General features: G+C 37.9%; 1 protein-coding gene across 6 annotated transcripts in view; it reads right to left on the reverse strand.

Annotated features, from left to right (window-relative positions):
• The window catches only part of Klhl32 (kelch like family member 32), a 196,769-nt gene that overhangs the window by 71,830 nt on the left and 101,525 nt on the right, over window positions 1–23,414 (reverse strand). For all 6 annotated transcript variants that reach the window (XM_047557879.1, XM_047557877.1, XM_047557876.1 and 3 more), the window contains one exon: window positions 6,869–6,967. Coding sequence is in view for 5 of the 6 variants with exons in the window: in XM_047557877.1 (XP_047413833.1) it covers window positions 6,869–6,967 (99 nt within the window). In the remaining variant the exon portion in view is untranslated. The remainder of the gene's footprint in view (window positions 1–6,868; window positions 6,968–23,414) is intronic.

Consider the following 23,414-nt stretch of genomic DNA (forward strand, 5'->3'; position numbering starts at 1 on the left):
AAACTTGCAATCCTCCTGCCTCAGCCTCCTGAGTCATTGGGATTACAAGTGTGGGCCACCGCACCCTGTAAAACATTTTATTTTTGAGAAGAAAAATGATGCTGAATGTGATTTTTAAATTGCCCAGCTAACAACAGTTAGAAAGGAAATTATGAACATCAGAAAAATCCTTTAAGATTTCCTTTCTGTCTTTAAAACCTCACAAAGAAAATACAAGCAGTCCTAGATTTTCCACATAACAAACTAAAATGCCAAAATGACTTCCCCATGCCTCTGGCATCCTTTGCTGTGGGCTTGGGAAATGAAAGTCAACATAATAGCACATGAAAAAATTAATTGGGGCCCTAAAATGGCTACTAAAGATCTTATGATGCATTTCAGAGCCAAATAGGAATGATATTTGGCAAATATGATATTCTGGATTACCCATGCCAGATAGCAAATACTCTTGATTAGAACAAATAATTAGTAGTTGGCTATGATTTAATGGGTCTGATTACATTTCTACCCTTCCTGATTATTTTCACTGACTTAAAAAAACCAAAAGATTATATTTATTATATATTTTCCAAACATTATACTTCTGAACTTTCTCTAAGCACAAGGGTATCAGCACTGATGAACTATGGAATGGTATGCAGTTAGTGTATTTGATTATGGGCATATTAAATATATATTTTGGTGCAATCATTTTTCTTCTCTAATGTAGAAAAAGTGGTTTAGTGTTGGAGAAAAATGAGCGTGAGTTATAACTTCTTCTGAACCTTGAAGATAAATCATTCTATTCAGAACACCCACTATATATTATGTATTTGGGCAATATGGTTGATTTAATAATTAAAATTATAATAATATATTGTTTAGGTGAAATAACCTATAAGTCATTACGGCATTACTTAGTTAAAAAGTGATACTCTATTATAATACTGTAAATTGTGTAAATGCCTCAGTGTCAAATTCAACTCCTAAAGGAAGCATGTCATTCAACCCCTAAAGAAAGCATGTCCAACTTCAAGAAAGTGTATTCAGTGGGCAAAACTAATGGGAGGCTACTAATATATTTTTTTCTACTATAATATAAAATTTCAATATTTAACAAGCAGGGAAAGATTATAGAACAGACTGAGCTCATACAGTGTGAAGTGAGAGAAGGCTAAGATTAAAAACTGGTGCAAAGCAGTATAACTGGAGGTGGTGAGCCATTTTCTAACCACTTTAAATCCTGCAAAGAATGGTGCCACAGCAGAAAGACACAAGGCTCAGATACTTTCAGCTTTGGTGAAGGGATTTTAAATATCCAGTGCTTCACAAAATTTAAAGTAGAAAAATAATGCTTAGTTAAAAAAAAAAGTGAAATCACTGTTATAACAACAGTTTTAAAAAGTACAAAACTACTCAGAATCATCCCAGCACCCTCATGAACGAATAACATATAACGTTCTCTAAATTTGGACCTTCACTGAAGAGGGAACATGACCAATTTTTCCTGTAGCCCCCTGGGTGTAAAACTGAATGAAGATGGGGATGCTGGATACACATCAGTCATGGAGGAAGAGGCTAACTGCTTCCCAGCTTCCCCTTCACATTAGTTCTCAGGGTAATGGTTTGGGCTTCAATAGGCGAGATGATCCAAATTGCACAGTGTAAACAGACCAATGCCTTCAATCCACAGGAAATGATCTTTCATGCTTGTAAAAGTAGAAAACAAAACAAATGAAACAAGCACCCCTCTCTGTTTTCCCTACAGTGATAAAACGCTCTACCTATAGTCCTGGCATCCCTTTCCTTTTACATCCCAGCAGCACGTCTCCTCTTGCAGGTCACGTCTTTCACATAAAAGTGCTAAACTAATGCTGCTTAATGACAAATTAATGTCCATGAATAAAAAATACACCTCTAATAGCATAGAGTAATTTGCCATTACAATATCATCATTGGACATGCCCCTGGTTTAATACGATGTATTTAATTCATAACCTAATGAGTGATATATAAAAAGAGGGAGATGAACCCTGCAATTACATTTATGTGAGTCTGTCACCTTATTTGTAAAACCTTAGAGTCATTTACATTCAAATTAGAACAAATGAGTGATTTCACAAAGTGCGGTGATAAATGACCACAGAAGTCCAAGACAAAACTGTATTTCCTGTGAACACATTAACAGTTTCCTATTATTTGTTAAAAATTACAATGCATATTGCCCAGTGTGGTGTGAATAATGACTTTTTTACTGATTAGGTCAGAAGACTAATATGTAGCAAAATAAATAATTTTTCTTTTCATTTTTTCTGATTTTTGCTTTAAATTAACTACTGAAATCCGGTGGATTCACACTGCCACCTGCTGCCTGGGAATAGATATTAGAAGTACATTCCTTTCAAAGGGAGTTTATGTATTCACTACTTTGCTTGTTTTATTGGAAAAGTCTATGTGATGTTCTTTCTTATTAATACATTCAAGTTGCATTTCTTTATAAAGGCTATAATACCTTGTGAACAGAAAGAACACTAGCTATTCAAGCAATAGCTATATTATTTGGGGGAGGTGGTACAAAGTATAGAGAGCAGTTTTTGTTTTGTTTTTGTTTTTGTTTTATAGAAGGCTGACTGTCTACAAAAAAATGGCATATCTTCAGCAAAGCACGTGGCTCCTAATGCATCACTTTCAGGGGCTACCACACAGAGTCCAGGGATTAATACCCCTGATCTTATGACCTTGCGTATCAGCAGAGGACATGGTGTGTGTGTGTGTGTGTGTGTGTGTGTGTGTGTGTGTGTGTGTTTTCCCCACTCACTTTTGCCCCTCATTACCATCTAAGACAGAAGGAAAGCCTCTGCCTGCCACTGAAAATCTCCACCACCTGGTCCTTTCCCCTGATGACAAGTACCAATATGGAAGGTCTGCCTTGGGGTCTAGAAAAAAGTGGGCTGGGAAAGGCATTATGGTTGGAGATGAGGCTGGGGAGGAATCAGCCTGGCTATGCACATAGAGCTGAGGATTTCTATACATGACTTAAAGCAGTGGAATGGTCATTGGGGTAGTTGATGGAAGTTTCCAAACAAGAGCAACACCTTCCTTAGGAATCAAAATTATCCCATCTGTAAAAAAAATGTTAACACCCACCTGCCTTAAGAGGTTACTTAACAGAATGGAAAATCGAGTCCTTGCCAAACACTCAGCACTGGTAGGTCCTCCATAAATGTTGATTCCCTTCCATGGGAAAGATAATGATGCTCAAGGGACTATGGTTTGACCTGGACAGAGTATAGATAGAAGCAAATTCCTTAGGAGAATATTATGACCTAATTGTAGCCTTTATGTAAGAAGGGTGAGGGTTTAAAGAAAGGCAGTAACTTTAGTGCTGGAGAAAAGGATCAAGTGTGTGAGACATCTGTGAGTATACTCTGCCTAATTTGGTGACTGACTGGATAGGGTGGTAAGGAAAGCATCAAAAACTGTTCAGGTTTCTAGGCAACAAGCAGATCAATGTACTGTCAGTAGAGAGAAGGGCAGGTTTTCATATATGAAGTTTGAATTGCCCATGTGATACTTAGGTGGATATATTCAGCAGTTAGTTAGAAATTGACTAGGAAAAAAAAATCAGTGTTTGGAAAACCAAACCAGATTCAAAAAGTTTATAACATTTATATGAGGAACTCAGTATACCATTCGACATTTTGGAAACTGTATGTGTAGCCCATCACTCTGGAAGCTGTTATCTCAGAGTTTCCTTAACAATATTTAAAACAGTGAATGAAAAGTATGTCAACACAAACTCAAAAAGCAAGGTCATTCGTGCATTTTGTCAGAACCTATTTTAAAGATAGTAACTGCTCTTTAATGAATCAGAGCATCTTTCTGGTGAAATTTCTGGAAAAACACAAAGAACAAGGAAAAGGGAAAGAAGCTTTCACATTGCATTTGGGACTGAATCTAGGTGAATTTCAAATAGCAGACAAAAGTCTGAAAGGTCTTAATACACTTTCATGACAGGCTATATAGGAGAGAGTCCTGTGGAATCCCACTGCAAAGTTGGCAAGAAAGGATGCAGACTTGAAAGGTTGTTTGTAAATCCCTTAACTGGATTTGACAGCCCTTAACTGTTGGGGCCACCTCCCTGCCATATCAGCCTATCCCTTGTTTCCACAAACATTCTTTGAGAACCTGTGTGAAGGCCTCACAGCCTAGGGGGCTAGTTCAATAGCTATCTTTGTTGACACAGAGGGGCACTGTTCCTGAGGCTTGGGGTTTGGGGCTCCTACCCTCAGCAGCTAGCCAGAGGATGAGCAAGAGAAAAGACTCCACAGAGTGAACTCAAGGTGTCTCTTCTATTTTGGGAAGGATGTGGGCAGGGGCAGCAGAAGTATTTACAGGTATTCAGAGGCGCTTCAGGCCAAGATAACAGCTGATGTCCAGGGAGGCTCAGGGAAGATCCACCAAGGCTTCTCCTTGGACACACTTTGTAATGAGCATGGAAGGATAACAGGGGGTCTTAGAGGATGGGTCTACCCTTCACATTTCCAGCAGGGAAACCAAAAACATGATGGAAATTTAAGAACAACATAACAATACCAGACATCTTAGTGAGGAGAATGATTTCAAAAACTCCCCACTTGAGCAAAGTACCAAAGAATGGAGAATACATCAGTTTTTATTGATTAGCAGACTAGACCTTCTCATACATTTTAAGCATTAGGGACTTTTCATTTTAACAAAAAATATTTTCATATGTTCAATAAAATGGTCCCACATGAAATTAAAAATCAGTTGAGTAATATTGCCAAAAAAATAGTAAATATGTACAGCTTTAAGATTGTGTCAAAATATAAAAGAAGACTAATCTAATAAAAAGTTTTATACTGAGAGAGAAGGAGGATATATACTTTTAAAAGGCTAAAGTAATGCAGGTTTCTATATACACATGGTTTTGGTTCTCACGTAGTTTAAGTTTCCTTCTACAAGTTCAAGATCTTGAAATAATCATAAATAAAAGGGAAAAGTAAAGAAAATAAAATAGAAACATTTTTTGTGAAAAGAATGAAAGTTTCAACCACTGTGCAAGAAGGCTGAATAATAACTGCCACAAAAATATATCTGTACACTAATTTCACTTTCACCTCAGCAAACTAACAAAGCACAAGAGTTCAATGCCAAAGAGTACAAGTCACTGAGTAGTAACTCAAAAAATTCCTCTAATGGGGCAGCGCAAAATACACGTAAGCATCTAATATTCATTTGAAATTCCCACTTACAGAAAAGATATACACACACATAGATATACACACACATACCTGTATATACACACCATTTATAATGTGCATCATGATAATTAGGACTCAAACCAAACTTATCATCACTGGTTATTATCTACCATGGAAAAAGCGAATCAGGCGAGGATGCTTAAAGCTCAAGTTGCAGTATTGGATGTAGAAATGTCAAATAAAAGTAACTTCAATTTCACAAGTCAAATACACACTTTCAAAGTCTTGTAACCTTTCTATATGATTCCCATTTGCTACTGCCAGAAAGGAATTGGAACATTCCCATACCACCCAACAATATTGAGGGGAAAAGGAAGGAAAATAGATTAGAAAAAAAGTTAAACATTTACTGTCAAGATTAAATGTGCCGAGATAATGATAAAAATTTCATATACTGTGTTTGAATTGCTCCTAAGGTGAGCATGGCTGACATTCCTCTCATGGTCTCCCCGGGAAGCACTGGTTCCTATTTCCCAGCACTGGTAGGAAGATGAAATAAGATGCTGTATGAGAAAGAGCTTTGTAAATTACCTAGTGAGAAACAGAAGTCAATAATAAAGGACATATTTAGAATTAGAGAAAATTCTAAAATTCTAGCAAAGAAAATAAAGTAATTGGGCAGGAAAACAAACAGGATTTTTCTGTTCACTAATATTATGTCACATGCATGAAGATAATAAAATTAAATTGTGTTGATTTATTGTTTTTCAAATTAATTTTCATTGCTGTTATAATGCTGTAATAATTGCAAGTAAAAGTGAAACCAGTGGGGGAAATGGAAGAATCCTAAAACAGGAAATAATTTCTTAGCTTTCTGTAAAATAAGAAAGTCTCCCAGCTATGTGGTAGCCTAACATGTCCTGTATCTTCCTACCTGACAGAGTTTTTATCCAAGGGGGTAAAAGGCCTTTGGAATCAGAAGGCTGACCAATTACTAGTCAAATTGCCTCAAGCAAATAGAGCATATTTCAATTTTTTGATTTTTTTATTTTTAAAAATGTGCAAAATTGTTGTGAGGGCTGAATGTGAAACATCTGTGAATACAGAGTAGGTGCTCGGTGTATGGAAATTCTCTCTCCCCCTCCAACCTCACAGGGCCATCAAATCAGGGAAGCAAGGATACACAGCTTACAGGTTCCTTCTTCAGCTTTTACCACCTGGGAAGTTTACATGGTAATTAATCATATATGGCTTTGTGATGCATTAGCTACTGTTAGTTACTATTGGACTTCTCTAATATTTGTGGTTGTTTCCAAAACCAGACAACATTACTTCAGCCCAAGATACTTTCAAGTGTCATCCCCCCAGGACCCCATGGAGAAGCCTGGGCATGGTTGTTGAGTTAATCTGATGCCTGAGGGTAGTGGGGGCCTGGGGTGGGAAGAGAGGATGGAGGGGAACATCCAAGTGTGCAGACACAAGAACTGCAGCGACCCTCTTAGGAAACTCTCAACTTGTGCCCTGGAGAACTTGTACCACCACAGGTCACCCCCCGCCACCATCTACACATATTATCTGTCATTGGGCTCCAGTTAGTGGGACAGCTTACAACTACAGTGGAAGGGAATGTGAAGGGCACATTATCAGTTGGCAAGTTCACATACCTGAATGAGATAGTGGGAACATAAGTTGAGAAGCTCCAACAGCTGTAGGTGACTGCCAGCTGCTAAGACGTCCTGGATCACTCCTGGCTCCAACAAAATCTGTTTTGTTTTTCAATAAAAAGAAGACCATCAGCTACATTAAAAATCTTATATAATATTGCTTAATGTGTAAATATAACATACTAAATTTAAATTGCTGCTAAACATATTCATCTGAATTAATACTGTTCTGAATTAAGTCAGTTCTTTTCTTTCTATTTTGATTAGTAAGATGCAGTCTTCACTCTTAACAGCTCAGTTTTCTCTTTACTGCGTGGACCAATACTCATTTCCTTTGTGTAAAGTTATGTATATTACTACTTATTTTTTTGTAGGAGGATATGAAGATTTTCAAAGAATATCATAATCCTCTTAAAATTCAGTTTGTGACATAACCTTATAGCATATAAAGGAATTGAGTTTTTCAAAGTAAATTTCAGAATCTTGCTCTTTAGTAGATCATAGAAACAATGTAGTAAACAGGTATTTTAGGGGAAAGGACTTAAATTTCTCCTTCCCTTGAGGCCAGAGGTGGCTATTATTCCATTTTACTTCTAAGCCCTACAACAGTATATTTTGATCACAAACACTCATTTTACTCTTTCTCAACCTCTAATCCTTTCTATTTATAATAAAGGAGATACATTGCATTTTCAGGATACAAAGACATCACAGAGAAGTAAATCTTCCCAAGTATCCTAGTGATATCAATTCTTTGCTTTTTTTTTTTTTTTTTTTTTTTTTTTATTGATTAAGCCCAACTAGCTGCCTACTGCTGACAGCTCTTGAGCCATGGAACAGGGCAGGACAGGGACAAACAACCATGCTGACAAATTCACTTTTCATGCATGACCTCCAGGTGCCAGACAGCCTTTAGTGCTGCCCCTGTCACCCATCCCAACTGTCCAGTGGGCCCCAAATTCTGGCCTCTGGGCCAGAAGCACACCATCTTCTGGAAACCAGTGAAAATTGGAAACTCTTGGGTGCCTATAAGATCTACTCAATCAGAAAACTTCAAAGTGATTTAACCTGTGTTTTGACAAAGCCCAGGGTGGTTTTGATGCACAGGGAAGCATAAGCAACACTGATGTTGCCAATTCACTCTTCCACTCTGTTATGTTACAAGTGCTCCTTTTGCCTCAGCCTCCAACTCCTCTGTCATATTTTCACCTACTAACCTTCCAAGGACTTCCTCCAAACCTACCAACCCGCCTCTACCTGTAGCAGCACATTTTGGTTTCCCCAATACTCCACTGGTACACTTGATCTCAACCCCTTTTGCCTTTAACTGTTCCCTCTCATTTCTTCACCACTGAATTATTCTCTTTCTCCTGGATGATAGTTCCCTTTGGCATAGAAATATGCTGTTGTATCTTTTTTTTTTAATTGTAAACAAATGGGATACATGTTGTTTCTCTGTTTGTACATGGAGTAAAGGCATACCATTTGTGTAATCATAAATTTACATAGGGTAATGTTGTTTGATTCATTCTGTTATTTTTCCCTTCCCCCCCCCACCCCTCTCACCCCTCTTTTCCCTCTATACAGTCCTTCCTTCCTCCATTCTTGCCCCCTGTTGTATCATTTTTAGTGAGAAATAGAAAGCCCTTCCCTTGATTCCACAGCTCCTCCCTATTCCCTCCCCTTCATTTTTTTTTTTTTTTTTTTTTGGGTGCTGGGTATCGAACCCAGGGCCTTGTGCTTACAAGGCAAGCACTCTACCGACTGAGCTATCTCCCCAGCCCCTCCCTCCCCTTCTTTATAAAACTCTCTACGAAATTGTCCTCTTACCCTGCTGCCATTTGCTCTGCTCTGCTTTTCCTTGTACCCATTCCTTTGAAGTTTTCTTCCCATTGTTCCATTAAGAATAATTTCATCAAGGAAATCAGTGATGTATATGCTTCTAAATCCAATGGCCATTTCTCAGTATTTAATTTGACCCTGGCTAAACAGCCATTAAACAAAGGTGATTGTGTACCCTCTTGGAATGATTTCTTCTACCCCTTGAGTCTGGGACAGCATTTCTTCTTGGCTTTCTTTTATGTCACAAGCCACTTTCCTTCCCAACCTCTGCTTTGGAGATGCTCAGAGCTCCATCCTCAGACTTGTTCCCACCTCTCTCCATTCACTCCATGGATGGTCTCATGCAATCCTCCGGCTTTAATATCACCCACATACTCATGTCACCTCAGGTTACTTCTCCTGCCCCAAAATCACACCTTGAACCCCAGACTCTATGCCCAACTACCTCATCAGGTGGTCACTTGGATGTCCAGTGGACAGTTCAGACCACACATGCCCCAAACTGAATTCTTGATCATTTCACCACCTACCAAGCAGGTTCTTCTCCCAATCCTACCATCTGAGAAAACAGAAACTAGTTATTTAGGTTAAAACCAAAGTATCATTCTTGACTTTATTTTCCCCATATTTCACATCCAATCCATCAGGCATTCCTATAAGTTCTGTCTTCAAAACAGGTCCACAATCCAATCATTGCTCTCTACTTCCACTATTATCACTCTAGTCCAATCCACTCTATCTCCCTAGACTTAACTATGACAGCCTCTTAACTAGTGGACTGCTTTCTCCCTTGGTCTCTCATGTTATGTTTTTAAAGTATTGTCAACCAAACTGGTCAAAGTATCAGCACAGACCCCCCCTCACATCCATCAAACTTCCACTCAGATAACACTTAATTAGAGAGGCCTTCCCTGACACTTCCCAAAACCTATTATTCTGTTTCCTAACTTTGCTTTAGTCTTCTTCATAGCACTTACCACTTCATGACTTATACATGTATTTATCTCCTATTTCTACAAGCTCCAGCATTTCTGTTTTGTATCCCCTACACCTAGAACAATGTCTAGCACAAGGCTATTACTCACAATTGAAAGGTTTATTTAAGTAAAAATTTCAATTAATTCATCTTTACACATATGTTTAATTCCAAATTAATTTTTTAATTAATCTAATATAAAACAGAAAAGAACCCTAAATTATATTTCTGACCTACAAAAGTAAAGAAGCAAAAAAGTTAAGCACACTTGTCAAAAATACAAATGCTCAATTTATTCTCAAAAATTTTTATAGCTGTTTTCCATTTAGTCAGAAGGAGAAACTTGCATTTCTCCACCTCCTAAAGGAACAAGGTTTTGACTGACATTCAAGAAATAAGCACAGCTCCCGTCAGAGGCGCGAGGATGTCTTACAGTCTTGCAGAAGAGGCATAGCCTAAGGCAGGGAATGGGGAATAGATGGATTAGAAAGGTTACTCTTAGCCTTTAAATCCTGTCAGTTGCACTTATTTCACACAACTGGAATACACGATAACCTCCAAGGCTCAGTAAAGCTGAACGCAAAGGCAGATATCACAGAGATACAAGATGAATATTCCATAGCTTGTATAACACGTCCAACAGGCTTACTGTGAGACACCTTCACATGAGATACCTGTATTGGGATTGTTTTGGTCTTTGTTTCTTATTTTTGTTCTCCAGTTTCTTCTCATCTTATAAATTTCTCCAAAAGGCACTTTAGCACAGAAAATCCCCAAGTGCTTTTAAAGGTTTGGAGAATGAAATTCTATCAGAATAGCTGGTTCTCACTTAGGAAAACAACCAGCATTGACAAACCCCACTTGTAGTAGTCCTTTAAATTCAGTTCTATTGCTCCTTGTAACTGGTTGTTCCAATGTAGTTTTCATGAAAATTTGTGTTTGGGCTTCTTAGAATAAAAACAAAGATTCAATTTCCTCATGATTTATAGTATAGGAAATTTATCTACTATCTGTCTTGGAGAACTGGTAGAAGGAAGGGATCTCAAATATGCACATTTATGAGGAAAAACTAAAGTAAACTGGGTTTAACGTCTACATAGCATAGGTGGGTTACTTTTAATCCTTTCAGAAACTTAGGTCCATCAACATGTCACTCAAACCAGGAGAGATGAGAGGGGTGGTCACTCAAGCATCTCCTATGGGAAGGGAGGATGTCTCCTGAGAGCTAAGAGTTGAGTGTTGCAGTGGAAGCTAATGGAGTGGTTTGACACATCCAGTCACTCAGCAGTCTGGGGACTTCAGCTCAAACAGAGGCATAAACAGTGGCATGAGACAAATTCAGAAAATGCAAGATGTCTAAAACAAAGGGCCTAGAAACAATGTCAAAGCTTAAAAACCCTTAAAGAAGACGAAGTAGGGTGGGCATTCCTCTCCCCTCGACGCTTCAGTGGAGGCAGAGCCAGATTTGTTAACAGTTTTGATGCAATTAGGAGCAAACTTAGGTGAGGAATAAATGCCTCCTGTCCACTGGGCCATTTGTACAGAGTATTTCCTTCCCAACCCTCATCTACACCTGGTCCCCAGGTGGCAGAATTATAGGGAGTTGTGCTTGCCACAGGGAGCTGAACAGTGCCATCTGGGGAGGAAACAATCCATTACCTGGGTTAGACCCAGGAACCTCTCCTGGAGTTGTAGCAGGTAAGGTCATGTGAACTGAGGAGGGGTCCTCAGCCCACCCCCCTCCCAAATGCTGAGACTGCACTCTGGAGATAAGTGGCTGCACTAATTTTGGCCACTGGTTGTGGTCAGAATGACACTAGGTCATGTGAAAAAGTAACAGGTACTACCCACAATTTCAGTAGAAAGTGGTGAATTCCTGGTGTGAGTTATTACATCAGAATTCAGAGTTGCCTTCCTGGTTGGATGCACTTTTTAATACTCTGTTCAAATATGTCATCTGACTATCAACTTAAGCAGGGTTGGTAGTAGATAGCTAATTTGTGCAATCTCTAATGAAGAACCTTTAAACTAGAAAAAGACTGGGGCCCCTGGTCTCCACAATGGCTTTGGGAAGGATATGGGGTCAGAAACTTGGGAAAGAGGAGGAGTGTGTGACTTGAGATGAGATTTCTGCACAGGGGATGATATGAGTTACCTGGGTCAGCATTCTGACCTTGCCTGGTCAGGATCTGGGAGAACAAGGTAGGACTCAGACCGCGCAGGACCACAGACAGACCCCCTGGCATCCCTGCCCTTCCTTCTCTGCTTAACCTTCATTATCACCAGGCTCTGTCTTCTTCCTCTCTTCATGTTTCCCTCCTCTTTTCCCTTGCTTTAGATTAGCTGCTGGTAGAGACTGTCTTTAGTAGCTATGGTAAGTCTTTGACCTTTTTTCCTTTGCCTGTGAGAAAGTGAGTTGGTATCATCAAAGCTATCTTCCTCATTGTTGCTTCAGTAGAGTTTGAATTTACTTTCTTCTGAGTTTTTGGATACAGTAGTATGAAAGAGTTGAGCATATAAAAACCACACAACTAATGTCTTTATTAAACACACATAAACATGTGCACACATGAACACAATCACTTTTGCAAGCACAACACTCATGCACCTGAAAATTAGATGTGGTCTAGTATCACTTATAAGAATAAATGAGGGCTGGAGTTGTGGCTCAGTGGTAGAGCACTTGCCTGGTATGTGTGAGGCACTGGGTTTGATCCTCAGCACCACATAAAAATAAATAAATAAAATACAGGTGTTATTTCCATATATAACTAAAAATATTTTTTAAAAAAGAATAAATGAACACATTTATCCTTTTCTTTATACTTTCCTTCTTTAGTAGTCTTTTTCCATACAGCATAGCAAAATGGTAAATTATCACAATTTTGAATTTATGTCATCAAATAATTTGAATACAACAGCATAAATAACTTCCAAATTAAATATCCAAGACACATGAAACCATTTGCATGAAGTCCTCCTGTGTAAGACAATCCTTATAAATGGATCATGATCTAGAAATTGCTTTCAATTTAGTTTTTTTTTTCCCCCCAAAACTATCACGCTAAGGATTGATTATCCACAAGGTGGTGCCCATGTTTAAAGTAAAAGAATTTTCCAAATTATCCATGTACAGTGCCTCTGTAACTGACAACTCAAGTAAGGATAAGTAAGAATAATAAAACCTATGACTCCTGCTTTCTAAATGCCTCTATCATATTGGGAGTGTCCATTAGCATTGTTGGAGCACTCCTTCTGAGCAACACTGGTTAGAATTCAGAAGTTCTTTATAGATCAGGTAGTTCAAAATTTGTTTTTGTATTCAGAAACCCTCATGAGGTGCCCCCATCCTGACTTAAAAAGTTACTTTCCAATTCTCAGACCTTTTGGTACTTTCACAAAAGCCAACAGCCCACCATTCTCCTCACATAGGCAATACGTTTTTTTTCCTTAAGTTGTCAATGGACCTTTATTTATATGCAGTGCTGAGAATCAAACTCAGTGCCTCACACATGCTAGGTGAGTGCTCTATCATTGAGTCACAACTCCAGCTCTAGATAATACTTTTTTGTCTCTCTTGAATTCCACCTTCTGCTTCAATCTCCATATGTGAACATACTCCTCATGCTTTAAGATCCAACTCTAAGTACACTTCCTCTACAAAACTTACAAAGAGCTACCCAGACCACCCTCTAGCTGGAATCAACCCCCTGGGTTCCAAACTGCCTGCATTGCCCAGTGACCTTAGCCCAGGGCATCTAGGTCTTGCTGAGTTCAAATCCTGACTCCTAAGCTTGCTGGCAGAATGTGCCTTAGTGTTCTTATCTATATATAATAACATCAACCTTAAAAGACTGTTTTAAGGGCTGAGAAAATACATGTGTATAATTAAGATTGTAAGACATAGAAAGATGATGGATTAAATTTGAGCTAGGTGCTCAAATAGAGAAAGAATAAAAGAGACAAATAGAACTATTAAGTTGTGGTGTGACTGATGCTAAGATTGTAGTAGGCACTGATTACTGTAGGAATACTTGGTTGGGGATGCCTGATTTTATGGAATAAAGATGTGGAATAATTTTTAATTATTAAAAATAAAACCTTGGTCCTTTCATAGCCTACGAGCAAACTTCCTTTTCTTTTTGGCCCCTTCTTTGTTAGTATGATTCTGGCATTTCACCAGGGCCTTGTGCTTACAAGGCAAGCACTCTACTGACTGAGCTATCTCCCCAGCCCCTGATTCTGGCATTTCAAAGCTCTGAGATTAACAGTTCTGTCAGCTACTCTTTTCCAACCTAATTTTCTTCATTATGTTTAAATTAATAAAATACATTATTTAACAAAATGTAAAAATAAATTATATATACTTACATCACCTTTAAAAAATGTGGCTAATCATTTAAAAAAGCTGAACACATTTTTGATGGTTTCTAACTCTAAGACAAAGAAGCAGTCCCAGGAATTAAAATATAATGAAACATGAAGGTCATTACAGGTTAAAAGAAGAGTCAACTTAATTATTAAGACTTACTTTTATAACCAGTGCTCTTTCAAGTGTGATGAATATGGCAGGTTTCATCCCACAGAGTTATACTAATGAAGCTGGGCTTCTCCATAAGGGAGCTAGTTTCTTAAAAGGCTAGCATGACCAAAGAGGAAATATTACTTTAAAATACTGACAATCCAAGGATGGAAGTTCTCTGAAACTTCTTTAGAGCTGATACCAACATTCATTTATAGGGGATACTTAACTGTGTCACTGCTAGGCGTTTGAGTAGAGAGATAAGAAAGGAGCCAAATGAAATCATTAGTAATAACACTAAGTGTTGTAGGAGCGATGGGCTGAAGATGTCTAATTTCATGGAAGAAAGCTGTGAAATAAGTCCTCATATGAAAAAATACATCATTAATATCCAATTCCATATTCATTTGGGGGAGTTCCTTGCATTTACTTTATACGGAAAGGCAGTAAAAGCAAGTCATAGACATGTTTGTTTTTAGCATCATCTTTTTTTTTATTGTAAACAAATGGGATACATGTTGTTTCTCTGTTTGGAACATTTTGCCTTTACATGGAGTAAAGGCATACCATTTGTGTAATCAAAAATTTACATAGGGTAATGTTGTTGGATTCATTCTGTTATTTTTTCCCTTCTCCCCCATCCCGCCCACCCCTCTTTTCCCTCTATACAGTCCTTCCTTCCTCCATTCTTGCTACCCTCCCAAACCTAACCCTAAACCTAACCCTAACCCTAACACTAAGCCCTTCTACCCCCCATTATGTGTCATCATCTGCTTATCAGTGAGATTATTCGTCCTTTGTTTTTTTGAGATTGGAATATCTCACTTAGCATGATATTCTCCAATTTCATCCATTTGCCTGCAAATGCCATAATTTTATCATTCTTTATGGCTGAGTAATATTCCATTGTATACATACATACCATAGTTTCTTTATCCATTCATCAATTGAAGGACATCTAGGTTGGTTCCACAATCTGGCTATTGTGAATTGAGCAGCTATGAACATTGTTGTGGCTGTATCTCTGTAGTATGCTGATTTTAAGTCCTTTGGGTATAGGCCAAGGAGTGGGAGAGCTGGGTCAAATGGTGGTTTCATTCCAAGCTTTCTGAGGAATTTCCATACTGCTTTTCAGAGTGGCTGCACTAATTTGCAGCCCCACCAGCAATGTACGAGTGTACCTTTTTCCCCACATCCTCGCCAACACCTATTATTGCTTGTGTTCTTGATAATCGCTATTCGAATTGGGGTGAGATGGAATCTTAGGGTAGTTCTGATTTGCATTTCTCTTATTACTAAAGATGTTGAACATTTTTTCATATATCTGTTGACTGCTTGTAGATCTTCTTCTGTGAAGTGTCTGTTCATTTCCTTAGCCCATTGCTGATTGGATTATTTGTATTCTTGGTGTAGAGTTTTTTGAGTTCTTTATAGATTCTGGAAATTAGTGCTCTATCTGAAGTATGAGTGGCAAAGATTTTCTCCCACTCTGTAACCTCTCTCTTCACATTACTGAGAGTTTCCTTTGCTGAGAGAAAGCTTTTTAGTTTGAATCTATCCCAGTTGTTGGTTCTTGCTTTTATATCTTGTGCTATGGGAGTCCTGTTAAGGAAGTCTCATCCTAAGCCGACATGTAGAAGATTTGGACCTACTTTTTCTTCTATAAGATGAAGGGTCTCCTGTCTGATTCTGAGGTCCTTGATCCATTTTGAGTTGAGTTTTGTGCAGGGTGAGAGATAGGGGTTTAATTTCATTCTGTTGTATATGGATTTCCAGTTTTCCCAGCACTATTTGTTGAAGAGGCTATCTTTTCTCCATTGCTTATTTTTGGCATCTTTGTCTAATATGAGAAAATTGTATTTATTTGGGTTTGTGTCCATGTCCTCCATTCTGTACCATTGATCTACCTGTCTATTTTGGTACCAATACCATGCCATTTTTGTTACTATTGCTTTGTAGTAGAGTTGAAGATCTGGTATTGTGATACCCCCTGCTTTGCTCTTTCTGCTGAGGATTGCTCTAGCTATTCTGGGTTTCTTATTCTTCCAGATGAATTTCATAATTGCTTGCTCTATTTCTGTAAGGTACATCATTGGGATTTTAATTGGAATTGCATTGAATCTGTATAGCATTTTTGGTAATATGGCCATTTTGACAATATTAATTCTTCCTATCCAAGAACATGGAAGATCTTTCCATCGTCTAAGGTTTTCTTTAATTTCTTTCTTTAGTGTTCTGTAGTTCTCATTGTAGAGGTCTTTTACCTCTTTTGTGAGATTGATTCCCAAGTATTTAATTTTTTCGAGGCTATTGTGAATGGGGTAGTTTTCCTAACTTGTCTTTCTGAAGATTCATCACTTATGTATAAAAATGCATTGGATTTATGAGCATGATCTTGTAACCTGCTACTTTACTGAATTCACTTATGAGTTCTAAAAGTTTTCTGGTGGAATTTCCTGGTTCCTCTAAATATATAATCATGTCATCAGCGAACAGGGATAGTTTGAGTTTTTCTTTTCCTATTCATATCCCTTTAATTTCTTTGGTTTGTCCAATTGCTCTGGCTAGAGTTTCAAGGACAATGTTGAATAGAAGTGGTGAAAGAGGGCATCCCTGCCTTGTTCCAGTTTTTAGGGGGAATGCTTTCCGTTTTTCACCATTTAGAAGGATATTGGCCATGGGCTTAGCGTAGATGGCCTTTACAATGTTAAGGAATGTTCCCACTGTCCCAATTTTTTCTAGTGTTTTGAGCATGAAGGGATGCTGTATTTTATCGAATACTTTTTCTGCATCTATCGAAATAATCATGTGATTCTTAACTTTAAGTCCGTTGATACGGTGAATGACATTTACTGATTTCCGGAGGTTGAACCAACCTTGCATCCCTGGGATAAAACCCACTTGATCGTGGTGTACTATCTTTTTAATATATTTTTGGATGCAATTTGCTAAAATTTTGTTGAGAATTTTTGCGCCGATGTTCATTAAGGATATTGGTCTGAAATTTTCTTTCCTCGATGTGTCTCTGTCTGGTTTAGGTATCAGGGTGATATTGGCTTCATAGAATGAGTTTGGGAGGGTTCCCTCCTCTTCTATTTCATGGAATACTTTGAGGAGTATTGGAATGAGCTCTTCTTTAAAGGTTTTGAAGAACTCGGCTGAGAACCCATCTGGTCCCGGACTTTTCTTTGTTGGTAGGCTTTTGATGACCTCTTCTATTTCATTGCTTGAAATTGGTTTATTTAAGTTGTGTATGTCCTCCTCGTTCAGTTTAGGTAATTCATATGTCTCTAGAAACTTGTTGATGTCTTCGAGGTTTTCTGTTTTGTTAGAGTATAGATTTTCAAAATTGCTTCTAATTATGTTTTGTATTTCACTCGTGTCTATAGTGATATTTCCTTGTTCATTCTGAATTTTAGTAATTTGAGTTTTCTCTGTCTTTCTCTTTGTTAGTGTGGCTAAGGGTTTATCAATTTTGTTTATTTTTTCAAAGAACCAACTCTTTATTTTGTTAATTTTTTCGATTGTTTCTTTTGTTTCAATTTCATAGATTTCAGCTCTGATTTTAACTATTTCCTGTCTTGTACTACTTTTGGTGTTGGTCTGCTCTTCTTTTTCTAGGGCTTTGAGCTGTAGTGTTAAGTCGTTTATTTGTTAATTTTTTACTTCTTTTGTTGAATGCGCTCCATGAAATAAATCTTCCTCTAAGTACTGCTTTCATCGTGTCCCAGAGATTTTGATATATGTCTTTGTTCTCGTTTACTTCTAAGAATTTTTTTATTTCCCTCCTGATGTCTTCTGTTGTCCATTCATCATATAATAGTGTATTATTTAATCTCCAGGTATTGGAGAAGTTTCTGTTTTTTATTCTGTCATTTATTTCTAATTTCAATCCATTATGATCTGATAGAGTACAAGGTAGTATCTCCTTCTTCTTGTATTTGCTAACAGTAGCTTTGTGGCATAAAATATGGTCTATTTTAGAGAAGGATCCATGTGCTGCTGAGAAGAAAGTGTATTCATTCTTCGTTGGATGGTATATTCTGTATATGTCAGTTAAGTCTAAATTGTTGATTGTGTTATTGAGATCTATGGTTTCCTTTTTCAATTTTTGTTTGGAAGATCTATCCAGTGGTGAGAGAGGTGTGTTAAAATCACCTAGTATTATTGTGTTGTGGTCTATTTGATTTCTGGAATTGAGAAGAATTTGTTTGACGTACATGGATGAGCCAATGTTCGGGGCATAGATATTTATGATTGTTATGTCTTGCTGATTTATGCTTCCCTTAAGCAGTATGTAATATCCTTCTTTATCCCTTCTGACTAGTTTTGGCTTGAAGTCCACATTATCTGAAATGAGGATGGATACTCCAGTTTTTTTGCTGTGTCCGTGTGCATGGTATGTTTTTTCCCATCCTTTCACCTTTAGTCTACGGGTATCTCTTTCTATGAGATGAGTCTCTTGCAGGCAGCATATTGTTGGATTTTTCTTTTTAATCCAATCTACCAGTCTATGTCTTTTGATTGATGAGTTCAGGCCATTAACATTCAGTGTTATTATTGTGATATGATTTGTATTCCCAGTCATTTGACTCATTTTTGTTTATTGACATGATTCGGTTTCTCCTTTATTTGGCTATTCCTTTAGGCTAGTTCCTCCCGTTGCTGCTTTGCATTGTTGTTTTTCATGTCTTCCTCATGGAATATTTTGCTGAGAATGTTCTGTAATGCCGGCTTTCTTTTTGTAAATTCTTTTAGCTTTGTTTATCATGGAAGGATTTCATTTTGTCGCCAAATCTGAAAGTAAGTTTTTCTGGGTATAAGATTCTTGGTTGACATCCATTTTCTTTCAGGGCTTGGTAAATGTTGTTTCAGGCCCTTCTGGCTTTTAGGGTCTGGATTGAAAAATCTGCTGATATTCTCATTGGTTTCCCCCTGAATGTAATTTGATTCTTTTCTTTTGCAGCCTTTTAAATTCTGTCTTTATTTTGTATGTTAGGTATTTTCATAATAATGTGCCTTGGTGTGGGTCTGTTGTAATTTTGTATATTTGGAGTCCTATAAGCCTCTTGTACCTGGTTTTCCATTTCATTCTTCAGATTTGGGAAATTTTCTGATATTATTTCATTGAACAGATTGTTCATTCCTTTGGTTTGTTTCTCTAAGCCTTCCTCAATCCCAATAATTCTAAATTTGGCCTTTTCATGATATCCCACAATTCTTGTAGATTCTGTTCATAATTTCTTACCATCTTCTCTGTTTGGTCAATTTTGTTTTCAAGATTAAATATTTTGTCTTCAATGTCTGAGGTTCTGTCTTCCAGATGTTCTATCCTATTGGTTATGCTTTCTATGGAGTTTTTAACTTGGTTTATTGTTTCCTTCATTTCAAGGATTTCTTTTTTTTTTTTTTTCAGTATCTCTCTTTATTGAAATGATCTTTTGCTTCCTGTATTTGCTCTTTTAACTGTTGATTGGTGCGATCATTTAATGCCTGCGTTTGCTCTTTCATCTCTTCCTTCAATGCCTGCATTTGCTCTTTCATCTCCTTGTTTGCTTCCCTGACTGTTTTAATTATGTACATTCTGAACTCCCTTTCTGACATTTCTTCTGTTGTGCTGTCATTGGGTTTTATTGATATAGAATCTAGGTTTGTTTGGACATTTTCTTCCCTTGTTTTCTCATATTGGTCAGATATCAGTGGGACTCTGAGATATTGCAGATTTCCTCTATTGGCTTATAGTGTCCTTGTAGATTTCCAGTATATCACCTCCCAGCCTTCAGTAGCCTGAAGTCTTGGAGGAACTTGATAATGCAGTGCTTCTGAAGAAAGCTGCCCCTAGCCGGCTACTGGGTCCAGGGCTGGGGGCTGGTTCTGCTTGGAAATCCTCTCACTGGGCGGTCCTGCTCCTAGAAGCTGGCTATAGACGGGGCCTGCCCCCGCCTGAGGGAGCCAGGCTGCTCAGGGAAAGCCTCTTTGTGTCCTGCCTTGGTCCCAGAAGCCGCCTTCCGGCCGGGGCCAACCACTGGGTTCAGGGCTTGGGGTTGGCTCTGTGTGGAAAAGCTCTCACTGGGCGGCCTGCTCCAAGAAGTTGGCTGTAGATCGAGCCTGCTGCTGGAGGGAGCAGGGCTGCTTGGGGAAGACTCTCGCTGCCCTGCTCTGCTCCGAGAAGCTGCCCCTGTCCGGGCCTGCCGCCCGGGCCGAACTTCACCTGGTGGGAGAGACTCACCACGCGGCTCTATGTTGGTCTGAGTCTCACAATACCTCCCCTTCTTGAATCCTGAGTTCTGGAGCGACGGGAGATGCAGTCACCCTCTAGTCCGCTATCTTCGATCTCCTTAGCATCATCTTATAAAGAAACAGATTACTGCTACCTGTTTTCAAAGGGTTTGTATAAGGATAAATTAGATAACCCAGATAAAATGCTTAGAATAATGCCTGGAATATTTTATAGGGTAAAGAATGGAGCTGCTACTGTTAGTGTTGTTAATTTGGTGAAAAAATAAATCTACTTCACAATAGCCCTGACTTCTACTTTTACTTCCAGTATTTACAAACTTCTGACTGTATACCAGGCATCACATGGGACATTTCATTTCTATTATCTGTCTTTCTCACACCTCTCCCCATTTCTTACTGTTGCCAATAAATATAACCTCAATATGGCAGATGAGAAAATGAAGGCAAGGAAGTTTACCCACCCACTCAGCAAATTTTTTGTTAAGTTTGAATTTTATTTTATTGGTGCATTATAATTATATATGTAGGGTGGTTTGTTGTTTTTATTTGTACATCAGTCGATCTTCTCTAAACCTAGTGTTCTAGGAACCATTTTAGACATTGTGGATGTGAACATAAACCAGACAAGTTTCCTTGTTGCCTTGGTACTTTAAAAATTCAGTGTTGGCTAACTGTCTAGACTGTTGTGCCTGAACGGAAAAGAGTAAAACAAAGAGACTATCTTGGAGGGAAGATCAAGAGTTTCATTTTGAGAATGTGTTAAATCTGTAATCTTATTATTCACCCATGTACAGATATCAAGTAAACAGAAACATGTAAAGTCTAGTTGGCAAATTATAACCACCCTGGCCAAATCTTCCTCTCACAAGTTTTTGTGTAGCCTGTGAGGTAAGTATTGTTTCAAACTTTTAACTTGTGTTTTAAAATTTTAATTCCTTAATTTACAGACTTTTTAGAGCAGTTTTAGTTTTACTTTTTGGTTATTTTTGTACTGGGGATTGAATCCCAGGGGGCTTAACTACTGAGCCACAACCCTGGTCCTTTTTATTTTTTATTTTGAGACAGAGTCTTGTCAAATTGCTTAGGGCCTCACTAAATTGCTGAGGCTGGCCACCATTGCTGGGATTATGGGTGTGTGCTACCCCCAACCCCAGAGCAGTTTTAGGTTTGCAGCAAAATTCTACAGAGAGTTCAGAGTGTTCTCATGTTCCTCCTGCCCCTAGACATACATAGCTCTGCCCATCAACATCACTACAGGATGGCTTATTTGTTATAACTTATGACCCTACACTGACACATTTTCTCCCCAAATCCATATTTAACATTATGGTTCATTCTTGGTGTTGTACAGTCTGTGACTTTTGGTAAATATGCAATGACATGTTTTCACCATTATATCATGTAGAATAGTTTCACTACCCTAAACATCCTCTGTGCTTGGCTTATTCCTACCTCCCTCCCATCACCACACTCTGGCAACCACCAGTCTTTCTACTGACTCTAGAGTGTTGCCTTTTCAAGAATGTCATATCGTTGAAATCACACAGTATGTATCTTATCAATTGACTTCTTTCACTTACCAATATACATCTATGTTTCCTCCATGTCTTTTCATGGTTTGATAGCTCATTTCTTTATAGTACTGAATAATATTCCATTGTTTGGATGTGCCATAATTTATTTATTTACCTATTGAGAGACATTTTGGATGCTTCTAAGTTTGGGCAATTATGAATAAAGCTGTTACAAACATCCAGGTTTTTGTATAGACCTAACCTTTCAACTTCAATGGTTAAATACCAAGGAGGGTGATTCATGGTTCATATTTTAAGAGTATGTTTAATTTTGTAAGAAACTGCCAAACTTTTCTCAAGCAGCTACACCATTTGGCATTCCTGCCAGCAACGAATGAGTTTCCATTGCTCCATGTCCCTGCCCTACTTAGTGTTGTTGGTGTGTTGGATGATGGTGCAGGGTGTTAATAGGTAGGTGTGGTAGTTCCCCATTGTTGTCATTTGCTTTTCTCTAATGACATATGATACTGAAGGTTTCATGTGTTTGTTTGCCATCTTCTTTGAGACAGTTTTCCAGGTCTTCTACCCATTATTAAAAGCAGGCTTCTCATTTTTCTGTTGTTGAGTTTTTAGAATTCTTTGTGTATTTTGGATAACAGTTCTTTGTCAGATGTGTTTCTGCAAATATTTTCTCCAAACCGTGGCTTGTCTACCATTTCCTTGATAATGATTTTTTGCAAAAGAGAAGTCTCTAATTTTAGTAAAGTCCAGGTTATCAATTACTTCTTCCAAGGACAACATTTTCAGTGTCTTTTGAAAGTCTTTGTCATACCCAAAGTCCTCTTGATTTTCTCCAATGTTGTCTTCTGGGAGTTTTCTAGTTTTGTGTTTTAAATTTAGATTCATTTTGAGTTAATTTCCATGATGACTGTAAGACTGAAGCTTAGATTTATTACTTTTTTTTTTTTTTTTTTGCATGTGGATATCCAGGTGAACTAGCACCATTTATAGAAAAGACTGCCTTTATTGTATTGCCTTTGTTACTTTGTCAATGAGATTGGTTGACTGATTTATGTGGTATATTTCTGGGTTTTCTATTCGGTTCCATAGGTCTATTTGTCTACTCTTTAGCCAATATCACACTGTCTTGTTTAATGGAACTGTTTTACTAAGTCTTGAAGTCAGGAATTGTCATTCCTCCAACTTTGTTCTTCTCGTTCACTATTGTATTGACTATTCTAAGTCTTCTGTCTCTCCATGTAAGATTTACAATCAGGTTGTTGGCATCCATAAAAAAACTTTCTGAAATTTTAACTGGTATCGCAAAGACTTAATAGATCAAATTGGAATGAACTAATATCTTAACAGTATCCCATTCAGAGATACCTCTTCCATTGTAAAAGTATAAGTTCAGAGACACAGGGAAATTTGAGGATTGGATGTTGGGAAGAT

Source organism: Sciurus carolinensis, chromosome 7 (assembly GCF_902686445.1).
Source record: "Sciurus carolinensis chromosome 7, mSciCar1.2, whole genome shotgun sequence".
In the NCBI taxonomy this organism is placed as follows: Eukaryota; Metazoa; Chordata; class Mammalia; order Rodentia; family Sciuridae; genus Sciurus; species Sciurus carolinensis.